At 37.3% G+C, this 12,615-nt stretch overlaps 1 protein-coding gene across 2 annotated transcripts; it reads left to right on the forward strand.

Moving 5' to 3' along the window:
• Window positions 1-777: 777 nt before the first annotated feature.
• Window positions 778-9,477, forward strand: LOC138840299 (BTB/POZ domain-containing protein KCTD12-like). Of its 2 annotated transcripts, XM_070040363.1 has the most exons (4): window positions 778-881; window positions 1,286-1,342; window positions 1,958-2,097; window positions 7,481-9,477. In XM_070040363.1, exon 4 carries the CDS (start codon window positions 7,487-7,489, stop codon window positions 8,363-8,365), a length of 879 nt encoding a protein of 292 aa, XP_069896464.1. In that variant the 5' UTR covers window positions 778-881; window positions 1,286-1,342; window positions 1,958-2,097; window positions 7,481-7,486; the 3' UTR covers window positions 8,366-9,477. The 2 variants fall into 2 exon arrangements, with proteins under 2 accessions (XP_069896464.1, XP_069896463.1); XM_070040362.1 differs by lacking the exon at window positions 1,958-2,097.
• Window positions 9,478-12,615: the final 3,138 nt, after the last annotated feature.

Here is a 12,615-nt window from a genome sequence, read left to right on the forward strand (position 1 = left end):
ATATTGGGTGAAGTAAGCCAGCCTCTCCTATGTTGAAGTTAGACCTAAATTATAAATATGTGTGAAAACACAAAGAAAGTCAAATGCATATTTACACAATGAAACTGACTAAAGAATGGTATATGCAGGAATGAGATCCCACGGTGTAACTCCTCTGAACAATGAATAGGCAGTTCAACAAAATGAATACTAGGAAGCTTAAAACATGTCTGGACTGAGGGGGTTGGAGACTAAAAGGTGTGGAGACAGACAAATGAAAATGAGGAATTGTGGATGAATAAAGCCATAATATCAAATGTACATACATGAGGACTGAACGAGAAAACTTGAGGTGACAGTTGTGGGAGGGATAAATGGGACGGGGGGGGGGAGATGGAAGGGGTGATACTATTCCGAGATGCATCTTACACATATGTGGACATGTCAAATTGAAATCTCTTGTGCAACTGTCTGAAACAACCATAAAAGAGAAAAACAAAAAAAATATTCAGGTCATTTGCATCTGCCAAATGTTTATTTGTTCTGCAAGTACAAAGAAAACAATGAGCAAAAATTCTTCCTTGTCCCCAAATTCCACTTATTTATTAACATCACCACTATAGTCATCTTCCTTTCTTTCCCTCTTTACTTCCTCCTCTAACTGCAGAATTCCTTGTCATTTCCATTTGGGAGGCGGGCAGGAGAGGGAGCCAAGTATGTCATAGCCAAGAGGAGTGTCTACAGAATTGCTAGTATTAAAAGGGGAAATTCAAAGCACCAAAGCACACAGAAAGGAAGAAGAACAGGAAGGCATTTCAGAACTGAAGTTGAGCCAGCCGAGCAGCAAAACAGCCTGGGACTGAGGCTTTGCTTGCCAATATCCCAGTGGCTGGAGATTCAAGGTAACTATTGATCTCCTTGTCTTTATTTTCTAGTCCACTGCTTCTGGAATTCAGGAGCTTCTGCATTTCAGCTGGGGACAAGCGTATCTCTGCCCTTTCTCTATTGAGAAGACTGCTTGTAAAACCCTCTGATAGGAAAAACCGGCTAGAGATCTGAAAGCAGAGGGAGGCTTTTATTGAGAAAGAGAACTGAGGAAATTCAGATGACATTATATAATTTGGTTGATTAAAAAAAAAAACAAATCATCTAGGTACTAGCGTTTCATTTTACTAGCAGACAAAAAAGCCACAGATACAAGCTAGTTGGAATGGGAAGGGAATCCTGCTCAGAATTTTCTCCTACAAGTAGAAAAAAACTATTTCCAATGCTTAAAGTTGTTTTGTCCTTTTGTTTGTACTTTTAGTTCGGCTGTTATCCACTTTGATTTCTTGGATTTCCTTGAATCGAAGCAACATAAAAGGTGGGAACCACATTTCTAATTTAAACTGATGATTCCATTCTTGTAAGTGAGTATATATTTAGGAATGATTGATCAAAAAGAGGAGAGACAAGAGACAGAAGGACCAAGACAAGAAGGAAAGGAAGAGGAGGAGAGGGGGAGGAGAAGGGGGGAGGAGAAGGAGGAGGAGAAAGAAGGGGGAGGAGATAAGGGAAAAAGAGGAGAGAAGAGAGATTATGATACAAGGTTTTCAGGCTTCATAAAATTGCAAATTGGTCATTTGTTTGTAAGCTGTCTGGTTTCTTTAGAAAATCGTTCTTTCACATTTTCAAGAAGAAATCACCTGTCAATATAAAGGGGTTACATTATGGTGTTTTTAGAAATATCTGTTTTGCTTTGACTTATTTTGCTTTGAACACATTAGTTCTTGGTTGCAAAGTACTATAATTATGAGGACAAATATAATAGCAGAAAGAAAGGATGCATGCATTAGTTACTTTTCTTCAGCCGTTTGTTTGAAATGTTGAAATGTACAGCTCAGCTCTTCTGGGTTTGAAATATATACCTGGGTTCAAAGATTTTTTTTCATGTGCTTTAAACCATTTACATTACACATTGTCTTCTTCCTCCTTACAGGACTTTTCTTTCTTTGATTTATTGAGGGCACCTAACCACAAGCCCTTATCAGCCTCTGGTTTGTGCACAAAAAAGAATAAATGAGACATTTCACGATTCCTTAAAAGGCTATTACTCAAGCAAGCATTTCAAAATCCGAGGTATGGTTAGATTGAATGAAATGATTTTTGCTTCCCTGTGAATAAAACCAGCTAAACTGATAATATGGGGATAGAGAAAGGGAGAAAAGGGAATATTAAAAGATTTTATACATAAAACAATATTTTATATTTCAAATACATGCAAACAGATAGAGATTTTTCTATTTGGGAAGCATGTCCTGCCTGACTTCATATATGACAGTAATAAGGGTTTTTAAAAATTAATTTCTTTCATTATTGGAAAAACTTTCTTTTTATTTCTTTAAAAAATAAGCAATGTCCTTTTGAGACTTCTAGCTGTAAATAGTCTTATGAATAACTTGCTGAGTAAAATTCCTATTTGTGTTTTAAATTGTTTGTGGTTGTACCACAGAGAGGTGGCAGCTGAAAGTTCCATGCAGTTTCTGTCCTGGCTTTTCTTCAGCCTTCTTTCTCAAGAAATAAAGATTGTGTTTTCAGAAGTTAGCTGAAACTTCCTTTGTAAATGTAAAAGGCAGAATCAAATACACAGCTTGACTCCTCAAATTGAATGAAACTGACTCACAGGATGTTAGAACATCAGATGACCTGGGCAGAACTATTGCCAAAGCCAACAGCCTAGCTAGAAAGAAAAGAACATTCACTTTACACTGCTTATTTTTAGCTACTTAATTGCATTATAAAATAATGCTTGTAAAATGGGGAAAAGCCATATTGGATTTCCTTTATTAATTTGGGAGGAATAAGTACACCTTAAAGAAACATATCTGCAAAATCAAGTGCATGTATTTTTCTTATTCATATAAGATATTCAAAAGAGATTTCCATAAATGGGTTTATAGTTATATATTGTAGTTTGGGGAAACTAATGAAATAAAAAAGATATTTGTTTGTTGATGATTTACTCATCATTTTGTAATTACTAGAAACTTGTTACTTGCCAGCTTCACAGTGCTCAAGATCCAGAGAGATTTAAAATTGTTTTGTATCTTAAGGTTATTTTAGGCACAGATATACATATATACATAGGTATACCAAGAGCAGTGTTATATATAGTTGTGTATTTCTATAAATAATACAGACAGTATAGACATTCTATCTATGCTATGATAAGTGCTCTAATAGAGATATTTTTAAGCTGCATTGACAAATAAAAAATAAAGTTAAAGAGGAGTCTTCATTTTATCAAAATTTCAGTGGATCATTATGAGACTTCTAGTGCCATAATCAACTCAGTGGAAAGATTTTTTCGCTTTTCTTTAGACATGTATTAGATAAGAGAGAATTGCTGAAAAATATCAGTTTAAAAAGTGTTCTTTTACTGGCTAATATAACCAACCATCTTTTAAATACCTGCTACATGCCAGGCAGTGTGTCAAGTATTTTATATGCTTTATACTTTTCTCCTTATCTTATCAGTTAGGGTCAGGATAAGGAAACTGAGGCTCAGACAAATTAAGTAGTTTTCCCAAAGTTACCCAGTTACTTAGTGGTAGAGTTAGGATTTGTATTCAGACCTGTTATTTTCTTATATTATTTCACATGAAGGGTAAGGAGATTGGGCATAAATAGAGCAAAAATGAACATTTAAGGCAAGGGGAATTATAAGTTTAAGGCATGTGGACAGAACAAATTGGATGAGTTTGATGAACTGATCTTGATCTAGTGTGGCTAAAGGGAAAGACCAAGCAAGAACAAGGCAAAATCCAGATTGTAGGATTTTTTTCATACACTTTAAATAGCAGGTATGAATTTCATTGAGGTATCTTTGACAAGGTTTTTACAGGAAAGTTCAAAATCTCTTTTACATTTTACTAAGATAATTATAGTTGTGTGAAGGGCAGATTACTATGTGAATGAAGACTGAAAGCAGAACTATCAGAATGATAATATTTACCTCATAAGATTGTTAAAAATAATTAAGTTATATGAAAAGAAGTTATACGACGTATATCATAAGTGCTTCATAAATGTCAGATTTTATTATTTACATGAATACTAATATTATATAAAAGACTAGAAAAACAATTGAGTTAAAAAGTACTGAGGTTTCTCAAGTTTAATATAGATATTTGAGGGAGACACTAACTTTATTAAGTACCTGAGTTGTTTCTTGGAGTACAGATGGATGTCACAGAGGTGGAGTAAGATTTACGAAAGAGTCTGGTGCTATGGATCAGACCTGTAATCCTACCTAATCAGATGGCTGAGATATGAGGATCAAGATTCCTAGCCAGCCTGGGCAGAAAACTCTTATCTCCAATTAACCAGCAAAAAACAAGATGTATAGATGTGGCTCAAGTGATAGAGTGCCAGTCTTGAGAGATAAAGCTCAAGAAAAGCACCCAGGATCTGGATTCAAACACCATGAGTGCATAAGCATGTTCTCTCTCTCTCTCTCTCTCTCTCTCTCTCTCTCTCTCTCTCTCTCTCTCTCTCTCTCTGTCTCTCTCTCTCTCACACACACACACACAGATGATTTACAAAAGAGTAAGTAAAAGCAAAAAATGAATGTATCATAGTGAGGCAACAATAAATTAAACCTCTTTTTTTTTTTACAGGTAAAGTACTTAGATATAATGAAAAGTGAGCAATATAGTGTAGTATTAATAACACAGACACTGCTTGAACTTGTGCACCAGCACAGTTATTTACTAGTTATAGGTTGGGCAAGTATATTTTTATCAATTATTTATTTATTTTTATTATCTTCAAATACTTGCACAAAGGAGTTTCAATTCAACACATCAATGTAGCACAACACATCTTGAACAATGTCGCCCCTTTTATCATTCTCTCTCCATTGTTTGTCATTTAAATATTTGCTTATCAGTACCCACTTCATCAATTAATAACAGTGTCTAAAACATAGTAAGGCCTGTACAGTGTTAGATACTCTTATTCTAAAAGAACATGAGATTAGCTTTGTGGAGTTTGAGTTCCAAGGTAAAAGGTTTTGATTTGATATACAAACAAAGCAAAGCCACTGAAGGTGGTTAAACAGGGATAAGTGATAGCAATTGATCTGCTAACAGAATTTTCATTGTCTTCAGTTGGACTGGGGAACAGAGAATGTGAATGGGTAGCAATGAGAGAGATACCAGTTGGGATGTTCTCATATTAGTACAGAATATGAAATAAGAAGTGATAGTAGCTGGGTACCAGTGGCTCACACCTGTAATCCTAGCTACTCAGGAAGCTTAAATTGAGATTTGTGGTTCAAAGTCAGCCCAGGCAGGAAAGTGTGTGAGACTCTTATCTCCAACTAACCACCTGAAAACTGGAAGTGGCACTGTGGCTCAAAGTAGTAGAGCACTAGCCTTGAGCTGAAGAGCTCAGGGACAACGCCCAGACCCAGAGTTCAAGTCCCAGGACTGACAAAAAAAAAAAAAAAAAAGGATAGTAAGCCAGGTGCTGGTGGTACATGCCTGTAATCCTAGCTATTCAGGAGGCTGAGAGGTAAGGATTAGGGTTCAAAGCTAGCATGGGCAAGAAAGTCTGTGAGACTCTTATGTCCAATTTACCACCAGAAAATCGGAAGTGGCGCTGTGGCTCAAAGTGGTAGAGCACTAGCCTTGAGCTAAAGAGCTCAGGGACAGTGCCAAGGCCCAGAGTTCAAGCCCCACAACCAATTAAAAAAGGAAGTGATAGTAATAATAATGTATTACAGACAATATAATAAATGGTTTGTGGGAAATATGAATAAGAAGGATGAATATGACATTAAGATACCTCTGAGGTTTCTGAATTTCAAAATCAAATAACTGAGAAAATTATGGTGTTACTGACTAGGGGCAGGGAAAGGTTGGAAAATATAACATGGTTAGGCTGGAAACATGAATATAAATAATGAGAAATAACATTTCACAAAACAACTTTATTTACAAAAAAGTAATTTGAATGCCTTGAATTCAAAGTGCTCCCATAGCAGTCAGTAAGCAGTTGCAATAAATTGAAGTTTAAAAGAAAGAGGCCAGAATTTGGAATTATAGAGAACATATGCAAGAATGTGCATTTAGAAGAAAGTGTTAAAAGTAATCCAGGGGGTGCTGGGAAGGTGGCTCAGTGGTAGAGTGCTTGCCTTGCATGCATGAGGCCCTGGGTTTGATTCCTCAGCACCACATAAACAGAAAAAGCTAGAAGTGGAGCTGTGGCTCAAGTGGTAGAGTGCTAGCCTTGAGCTGAAGAGCTGAGGGACAGTGCCCAGGCCCAAAGTTCAGGCCCCAAAACTGGCAAAAAAAAAAAAGTAATCTGGGTTTTAATAATTGGAAATAGAAATGGTAAAATGTGGTTGGTTATTCCTTAATTAGAAGCAAGGGATTAGATGTGTGCACATAAGCATAACCTTCATAATACAATGCTGAGAGTGAAAAAAGAATGAAATATATAATAAAATAATGTATGTATCTACCTAAACTATAAAATATGTTTAAGGGAGGTGAAGGGTAAACAAAGGAGGAGGCTGCAATGCTTGGTAAGAAATGTATGCATTATCCTGCCAATGTAATTGTAACCCCTCTGTACAGTATGTTCTCAAATAAAATAAAATTTAAAAAAAATAAAATATGTTTGGTAAGAATACATACAAACAACAAGACTTATACTAGACTTGTCAGCCTATAGTGTATGTATATACAGGAATGAGAATGGAATATGAGGATAAATTTTAATTAATAATAATAAGAGATAAAGGTGTTGGTATGAACTGTGATAACCTGCCATGAACTGAGTGAAGGATTATGTGACACACAGAATTCAGAGGGACATCTGAGAAAAAAATTGCAAGGGCAAAGGTGTGACCCAGTAGTAAACTACTTGTTTAGGGTACTAAAAACTATAGGTTCAGTCTCCAGCACCTGATTTAAAAGAAGCAGGTGGGTGTTGGTGACTCACGACTATAATCCTAACTACTCAGGAGACAGAGATGTGAAGATTGAAGTTCTAAGCCAGCCTGGTCGTGAAAGTCCTTGAGACTCTTATCTCCAATTAACCACAACAGAGCCAGAGTGGATTTGTGGCTTCAAGTGGTAGAGCTCTACTCTTGAGCAAGAAAGCTCAGGAACAGTGTTCAGGCCCTGAGTTCAAGTCCCAAGATCGGCACACACACACACACACACACACACACACACACACACACACACACACACACACACACACACACACACACACACACACACACACACACACACACACACACGTTAAAAAAAATGCATTGCAAAGCCAAAACAAACCATCCAGATTTACTATGCTATCATTCTCAAGCTAAGTACAGATAGAAAAGTTTATGCCTTTGCTTGAATTTCTTGAGATACAGAGTATATATTTTAGGCAAATGAATTCATATAAACACAATTCTCATTTTGTAAACCCTTACTTAAAACCAGTATGTTTTGTTTTTTTGCAGGTCAATATGGCCATGCCAGAAAAATCAATTTGTACCAATCCAAGTGAGGATTTCCGTAATTTCCCTGAGATTATTGAACTTAATGTAGGTGGTCAGGTTTATATAACTCGCTACCCTACTTTGGTCAGCATTCCTGGTTCCCTGCTCTGGGAAATGTTCAATGAAAAGAATCCTTGCTCCCTGATCCAAGACAGCAAAGGAAGATTCTTCATAGATCGAGATGGTTTTCTCTTTCGCTATGTGCTAGACTACATGAGAGATCTGCAAGTCATTCTTCCTGACCATTTTCCGGAGTGTGGTCGTCTCCAGAGGGAAGCAGAATACTTCAAGTTGCCAGAACTGGTCAAGATGTTGGCTCTTAAAATAAACAAGCTCAACTCACCTGGCAATGACCTATGCCAAAGTGACCTAGAAGAGTTGTCTCCCAGCATTGACACTGTGCTTAATCTCTCTTCAAGTAATACCATCCCAATTACTGGCCCTGATAGCAACCTAGCTGTGAAAATGGCCACTGGTTCTGATCTCAAGAAGGCAGGCTTCATCACAATTGGTTATCGAGGCTCTTATACTCTGGGTCGGGATAGTCAAACAGATGCCAAATTCCGCCGTGTGGCCCGAATCATGGTGTGTGGTAAGATCTCACTGGCCAAAGAAGTGTTTGGAGATACACTGAATGAGAGCAGAGACCCTGATCGTCCTCCTGAGCGATATACTTCACGCTACTACCTCAAGTTCACTTTTCTTGAACAAGCCTTTGACAAACTAGCTGATGCTGGCTTCCACATGGTAGCATGCAACTCCACTGGCACCTGCACTGTGACACATGACCAGACTGATGACAAGATCTGGACCTCTTACACTGAGTATGTTTTCTATCGTGAGTGATGCTTTAAAAAAAAATCACCTAGAAAATACAAACCAATAGACTACTTTTTTTCTCTCTCTTTCTATTCTCATTCCAACTATGTCCTTTATAAATGCACACATTAATCACTCTTAGGTGTTGAGTCTAATTTGGAGCAATGACACTCCCTTCACGATAACCAGTAGAGCCTTTTTTTTTTTTTTTTGGTATTGTCCTTCTTACATGTCATCCCATTCTATGTATATGGCTTCCAACCTCTCTTAGATTGTGGATGGATGCAATTGAAGGAAAATATTTGATGTGTAGACATGTGTACATACACATGACTCTAGATATACAGTCATATTTTTTTGGTGAAGACAAATTAAGTAGAGCCACAAGATTTAGTTGCTTGAGAAATGCTGAGACATCATTTTCAAAGTGTTTCTTAGCACCATATTTTAAACTTGCTTACTACTCTGTGTTATTTGTATTTCTGTATTGCTCCTTCTGAGCTAGAGGTTACTATAGGAAATGTGAATGCAATTTTTAAACTGTAAATACACACACACACATACACACACACTCACACACGCACACATATACACATACACACGAATTGCTATCATATTATCAGCCTGAGTGGAAAAAATTGACGACAGCCTTCCAGGAGGTTCAAAGAACGGTCAAGTAATTGTAAAATTATCAATTACTTTTAATAGAAAGTGAGTAAAGAGGGAGCAATTATGTAAGTAATTATTTCCAAGAATAAAAGGCTTGACACTTAAATTGATTTTACTTAAAAAAGATAGGGAAGATGAGTATCATGGATTTTACTCAGGCATAAGCATGCATGCCATTGTCAAAGACTATCTTGAAGTATCTGCTCTGTTCATTAGAATTGAAATGAAAGCTTTTGTAGGCAAGGAAAAGTATAAGTAAAGACTGCTTTATGCAAATACATATATATTTTAGTTTTGTTTTCACTGGTCAAATAATTGGATGGGTATGTCTGCTGTTACCTTTTTTTAATAAGAAGTGTGTCTTTTGTGTTTTCATGTGTGTGTACACACACAAGCATGTTTGTAATCTGGGAGTGGAAGTGAAAGAAGAGGGGGAAAAAGGGAAGAGAACCAGAAAAAACTTAAATAAATCAAAATTCATGTTCTGAAAACTTATTGATGACTTTTTATTGCATAAGTTGAAAGCAAGTACACTACTATGAAGATATCAGGGATTTTGAGATAAATGATTGGATTACTGGAGAGTGTGTGGCAAGTCAAGATAAAGAGGCTTTGTGGGCTCATTTTAGAGGATTTTTATCTCCTCTTTGAATAGCTTTAAAACACCCAATTGATCAAATAGCCTTCTCTTTCTTTTATTCTTCCCTTTTTTTCTCTAACACGTTTCTATTGAACTTACTATCTTTTGATTTATTTTCCTGGAAGATTTCTTTGGGTTGCAAGGAACTAAAAGCCACTGAAAGTGGCATGAGAAAAATAAAATGGTGTCCGGGATGTGACTATATGGGTATTTTAAAGATGTATCTGTCCTGTTGTGTGCAAAAAAAAAAAGATCTCTAATTTAGTTCCAAAGGACTTGGGGAGCTGTCAAGAACTGATATTCTGTCCTGTCACCCAGAGGTTACATGCATATTCTCTTATCTCTAGAGTCTGTTAGTTCTATATTTCTCCCTCCACACATATTTCTTTTGCCCTCACAATTTGCACCTTAACTAAACAGTTATATCAGCCTTTTCTTTCATGCCAATTCTGGGACTTGAATTCAGGGCTTGGGTGCTGTCCCTGGACTTTTGGGCTCAAGGCTAGCACTCTACCACTTGAGCCACAGCTCCATTTCTGGCTTTTTGGTGATTAGTTGGAGATAAGAGTCTCATGAACTTTCCTGCCTGGGCTGGCTGTGAACCATGATCCTCAGATCTCAGCCTCCTAACTAACTAGAATTACAAGGGTAAGCCACTGGCACCCACTTTATATAGGCTTTGTTGTTGTTGTTGTTGTGGTCATGTAGCTTGAACTCAGGGCCTGGGCACTGTCCCAGAGCTTTTTCACTCAAGACTAGTGCTCTACCACTTTGAGCTACAGTGCCACTTCTGGTTTTCTGTGGTTAATTGGAGATAAGAGAGTCATGGACTTTCCTGTCGGAGACCTCAGTCTCCTGAATAGCCAGGATTACAGACATGAAGCACAGGCTCCCAGCTTATATCAGCCTTTTAATGAGCACAAATTTGCAGCTATATTCTTCATAGTTAACTATTTTAGTGACTTATTTCAACACACAAACCTAAATAAGCCAAGTTTTTGTAGCTCATGCCTATAATCTTAACTACTTAGGAGATTGAGATCTGAGGATCAGCAGTACAAAGCCAGCTCAGGTAGGATGTCTGTAACACTCTTGTCTCCAATTAACCACCCAAAAGCCACAACTGAAGCTATGGCTCAAGCAGTAGTAGCATGGCTGCCTGGAGCAAGAAAGCTTAAGGACAGTGTCAAGGCCCTGAGGCCAAGCCCCAGTGCTAGAACAAAAAGAGAATTAGCTTTTGTTTAGTACAGAGAGGTTGAATGAGTATCATTTGTGGGCAGCCAACCAACAGGAGGCAGTGAATATCTATCAATGAATTACTACATATGATTGCAAACAATCCTAAATGGCCTTCCAGTCTGCATCTTCTATGTCCTTCTAGTCATTGTGTTATTGCTTTAAAAAAATTCTAGGTAGTTGAACAAAGGAGCTGCCATTCTACAAATCAGTTTATGAATTCAGTGCATCTTGATCAAATCACTCCTTTCAACATTCTTACCCATTTCTCCTGCCCCTTCCCTTACTCTTCTAAATTTTGTAAGATATACATTGAATTTTTAAGTAACTGCTTTAAAAGACAACGGAACACCTACCTTAAGTAAAATTCAGACCTGTAGTAAGTATTCACATGATCAGGAGTCAATCTTAAGCCTTTCTGACCTTAAAAATATACATTATTTGTTCCAGGCACTAGAAGCTCATCCTTAATTCCAGCTACTCAGGAGGCTGAGATCTGATGATCACAGTTCAAAGCCAGTGGGGGGAAGGAAAGCCTGTGGGACTCTTATCTCCAATTTACCACCAAAATGCCAGAAGTGGAACTATGGGTCAAGAGGTAGAGTGCTAGTCTTGAGCAAAAAAGTTCAAGGACACTCCTCAGGTCCTGAGTTCAAGATCCAGAACTGGCATTAAAAATAACATACATTGTTCATATTGTACTTGGTTAAATGAGGTGGTCACCAAAAGGGTGAAAGGGAGTTGCTACCTAGAAACAAACTCAGAACATATTCAAACTTGTTTTAGCCTATGTCTGAAGCCAAGACTCATGGCATAGCCTTATTCTATCTCCCTTTGGGTGAGTGACTTAAAGATTGAATTATCCAGAGTTGTGCCAGTAATTTCAGATTCTTTGAGTCAAAAGAAAACCTGAGTTGGAACAGTAGGAAAACCAGCTTTTTCAGAGTCAAAGCTTGTCATAGAAGAATCTCAGAAAATTTTGATGAATTCAAATCCCTCTCCCAATACTCAAATTTCTTACCTTTTCCTACACAGTTACCTTTCAATAGTAAATATAGAAGGGGGAGCCTAACAATTTGTTAGAAATTTATATTTGTTTCACATGGTGATAAATACTCAGGCTAGAAGTGAATTTAGAGATTACATAACCAAAAGCCCTTGCTTTTCTGAGAAAAATGATTCACAAGAAGGTAAATTTTAAGAAAGCTACTGGTGAAATTGGGCCTAGAATCTAGATTTTAACTCATCCATCTCTATCTTCACTTTCTAACATATTAAACACCTTATTGCCAAGCACCAGTGACTCATGCCTATAATTCTAGCTACTCAGGAGGCTGAGAGCTGAGGATCGAGGTGCAAAGCCAGGCCTGGCAGACAATCTGTGAGACTCTTATCTCCAATTAATCACAGAGAAAAACTGGAAGTGGAGCTTTGTTTCAAGTGGTAGAGTGCTTGCCTTGAGCAAAAGGAGACCAGGGACAGTGTCCAAGCCCAGAATTTAAGCCCCAGGACAGGCAAAAATCAAAACAAAGCAACAACAACAAAAAACAAACCAACTCTTATTACCTGGAAAAAGCAGGAACAATGTATCATCTATTACCTAGAACAATGAAATAACAATATCTATTTCTTAGAAACATATATTTTATATGTGTTTTATAGATAGAACAAATTATTTCATATAGATCAATGTTCCAACGATTAGAATTTCTTTTTTTGGGGTGGGGGGTCC

This window comes from Dipodomys merriami, unplaced genomic scaffold (assembly GCF_024711535.1).
Source record: "Dipodomys merriami isolate MVZ:Mamm:240054 unplaced genomic scaffold, mDipMer1.0.p SCAF_3, whole genome shotgun sequence".
In the NCBI taxonomy this organism is placed as follows: domain Eukaryota; kingdom Metazoa; phylum Chordata; class Mammalia; order Rodentia; family Heteromyidae; genus Dipodomys; species Dipodomys merriami.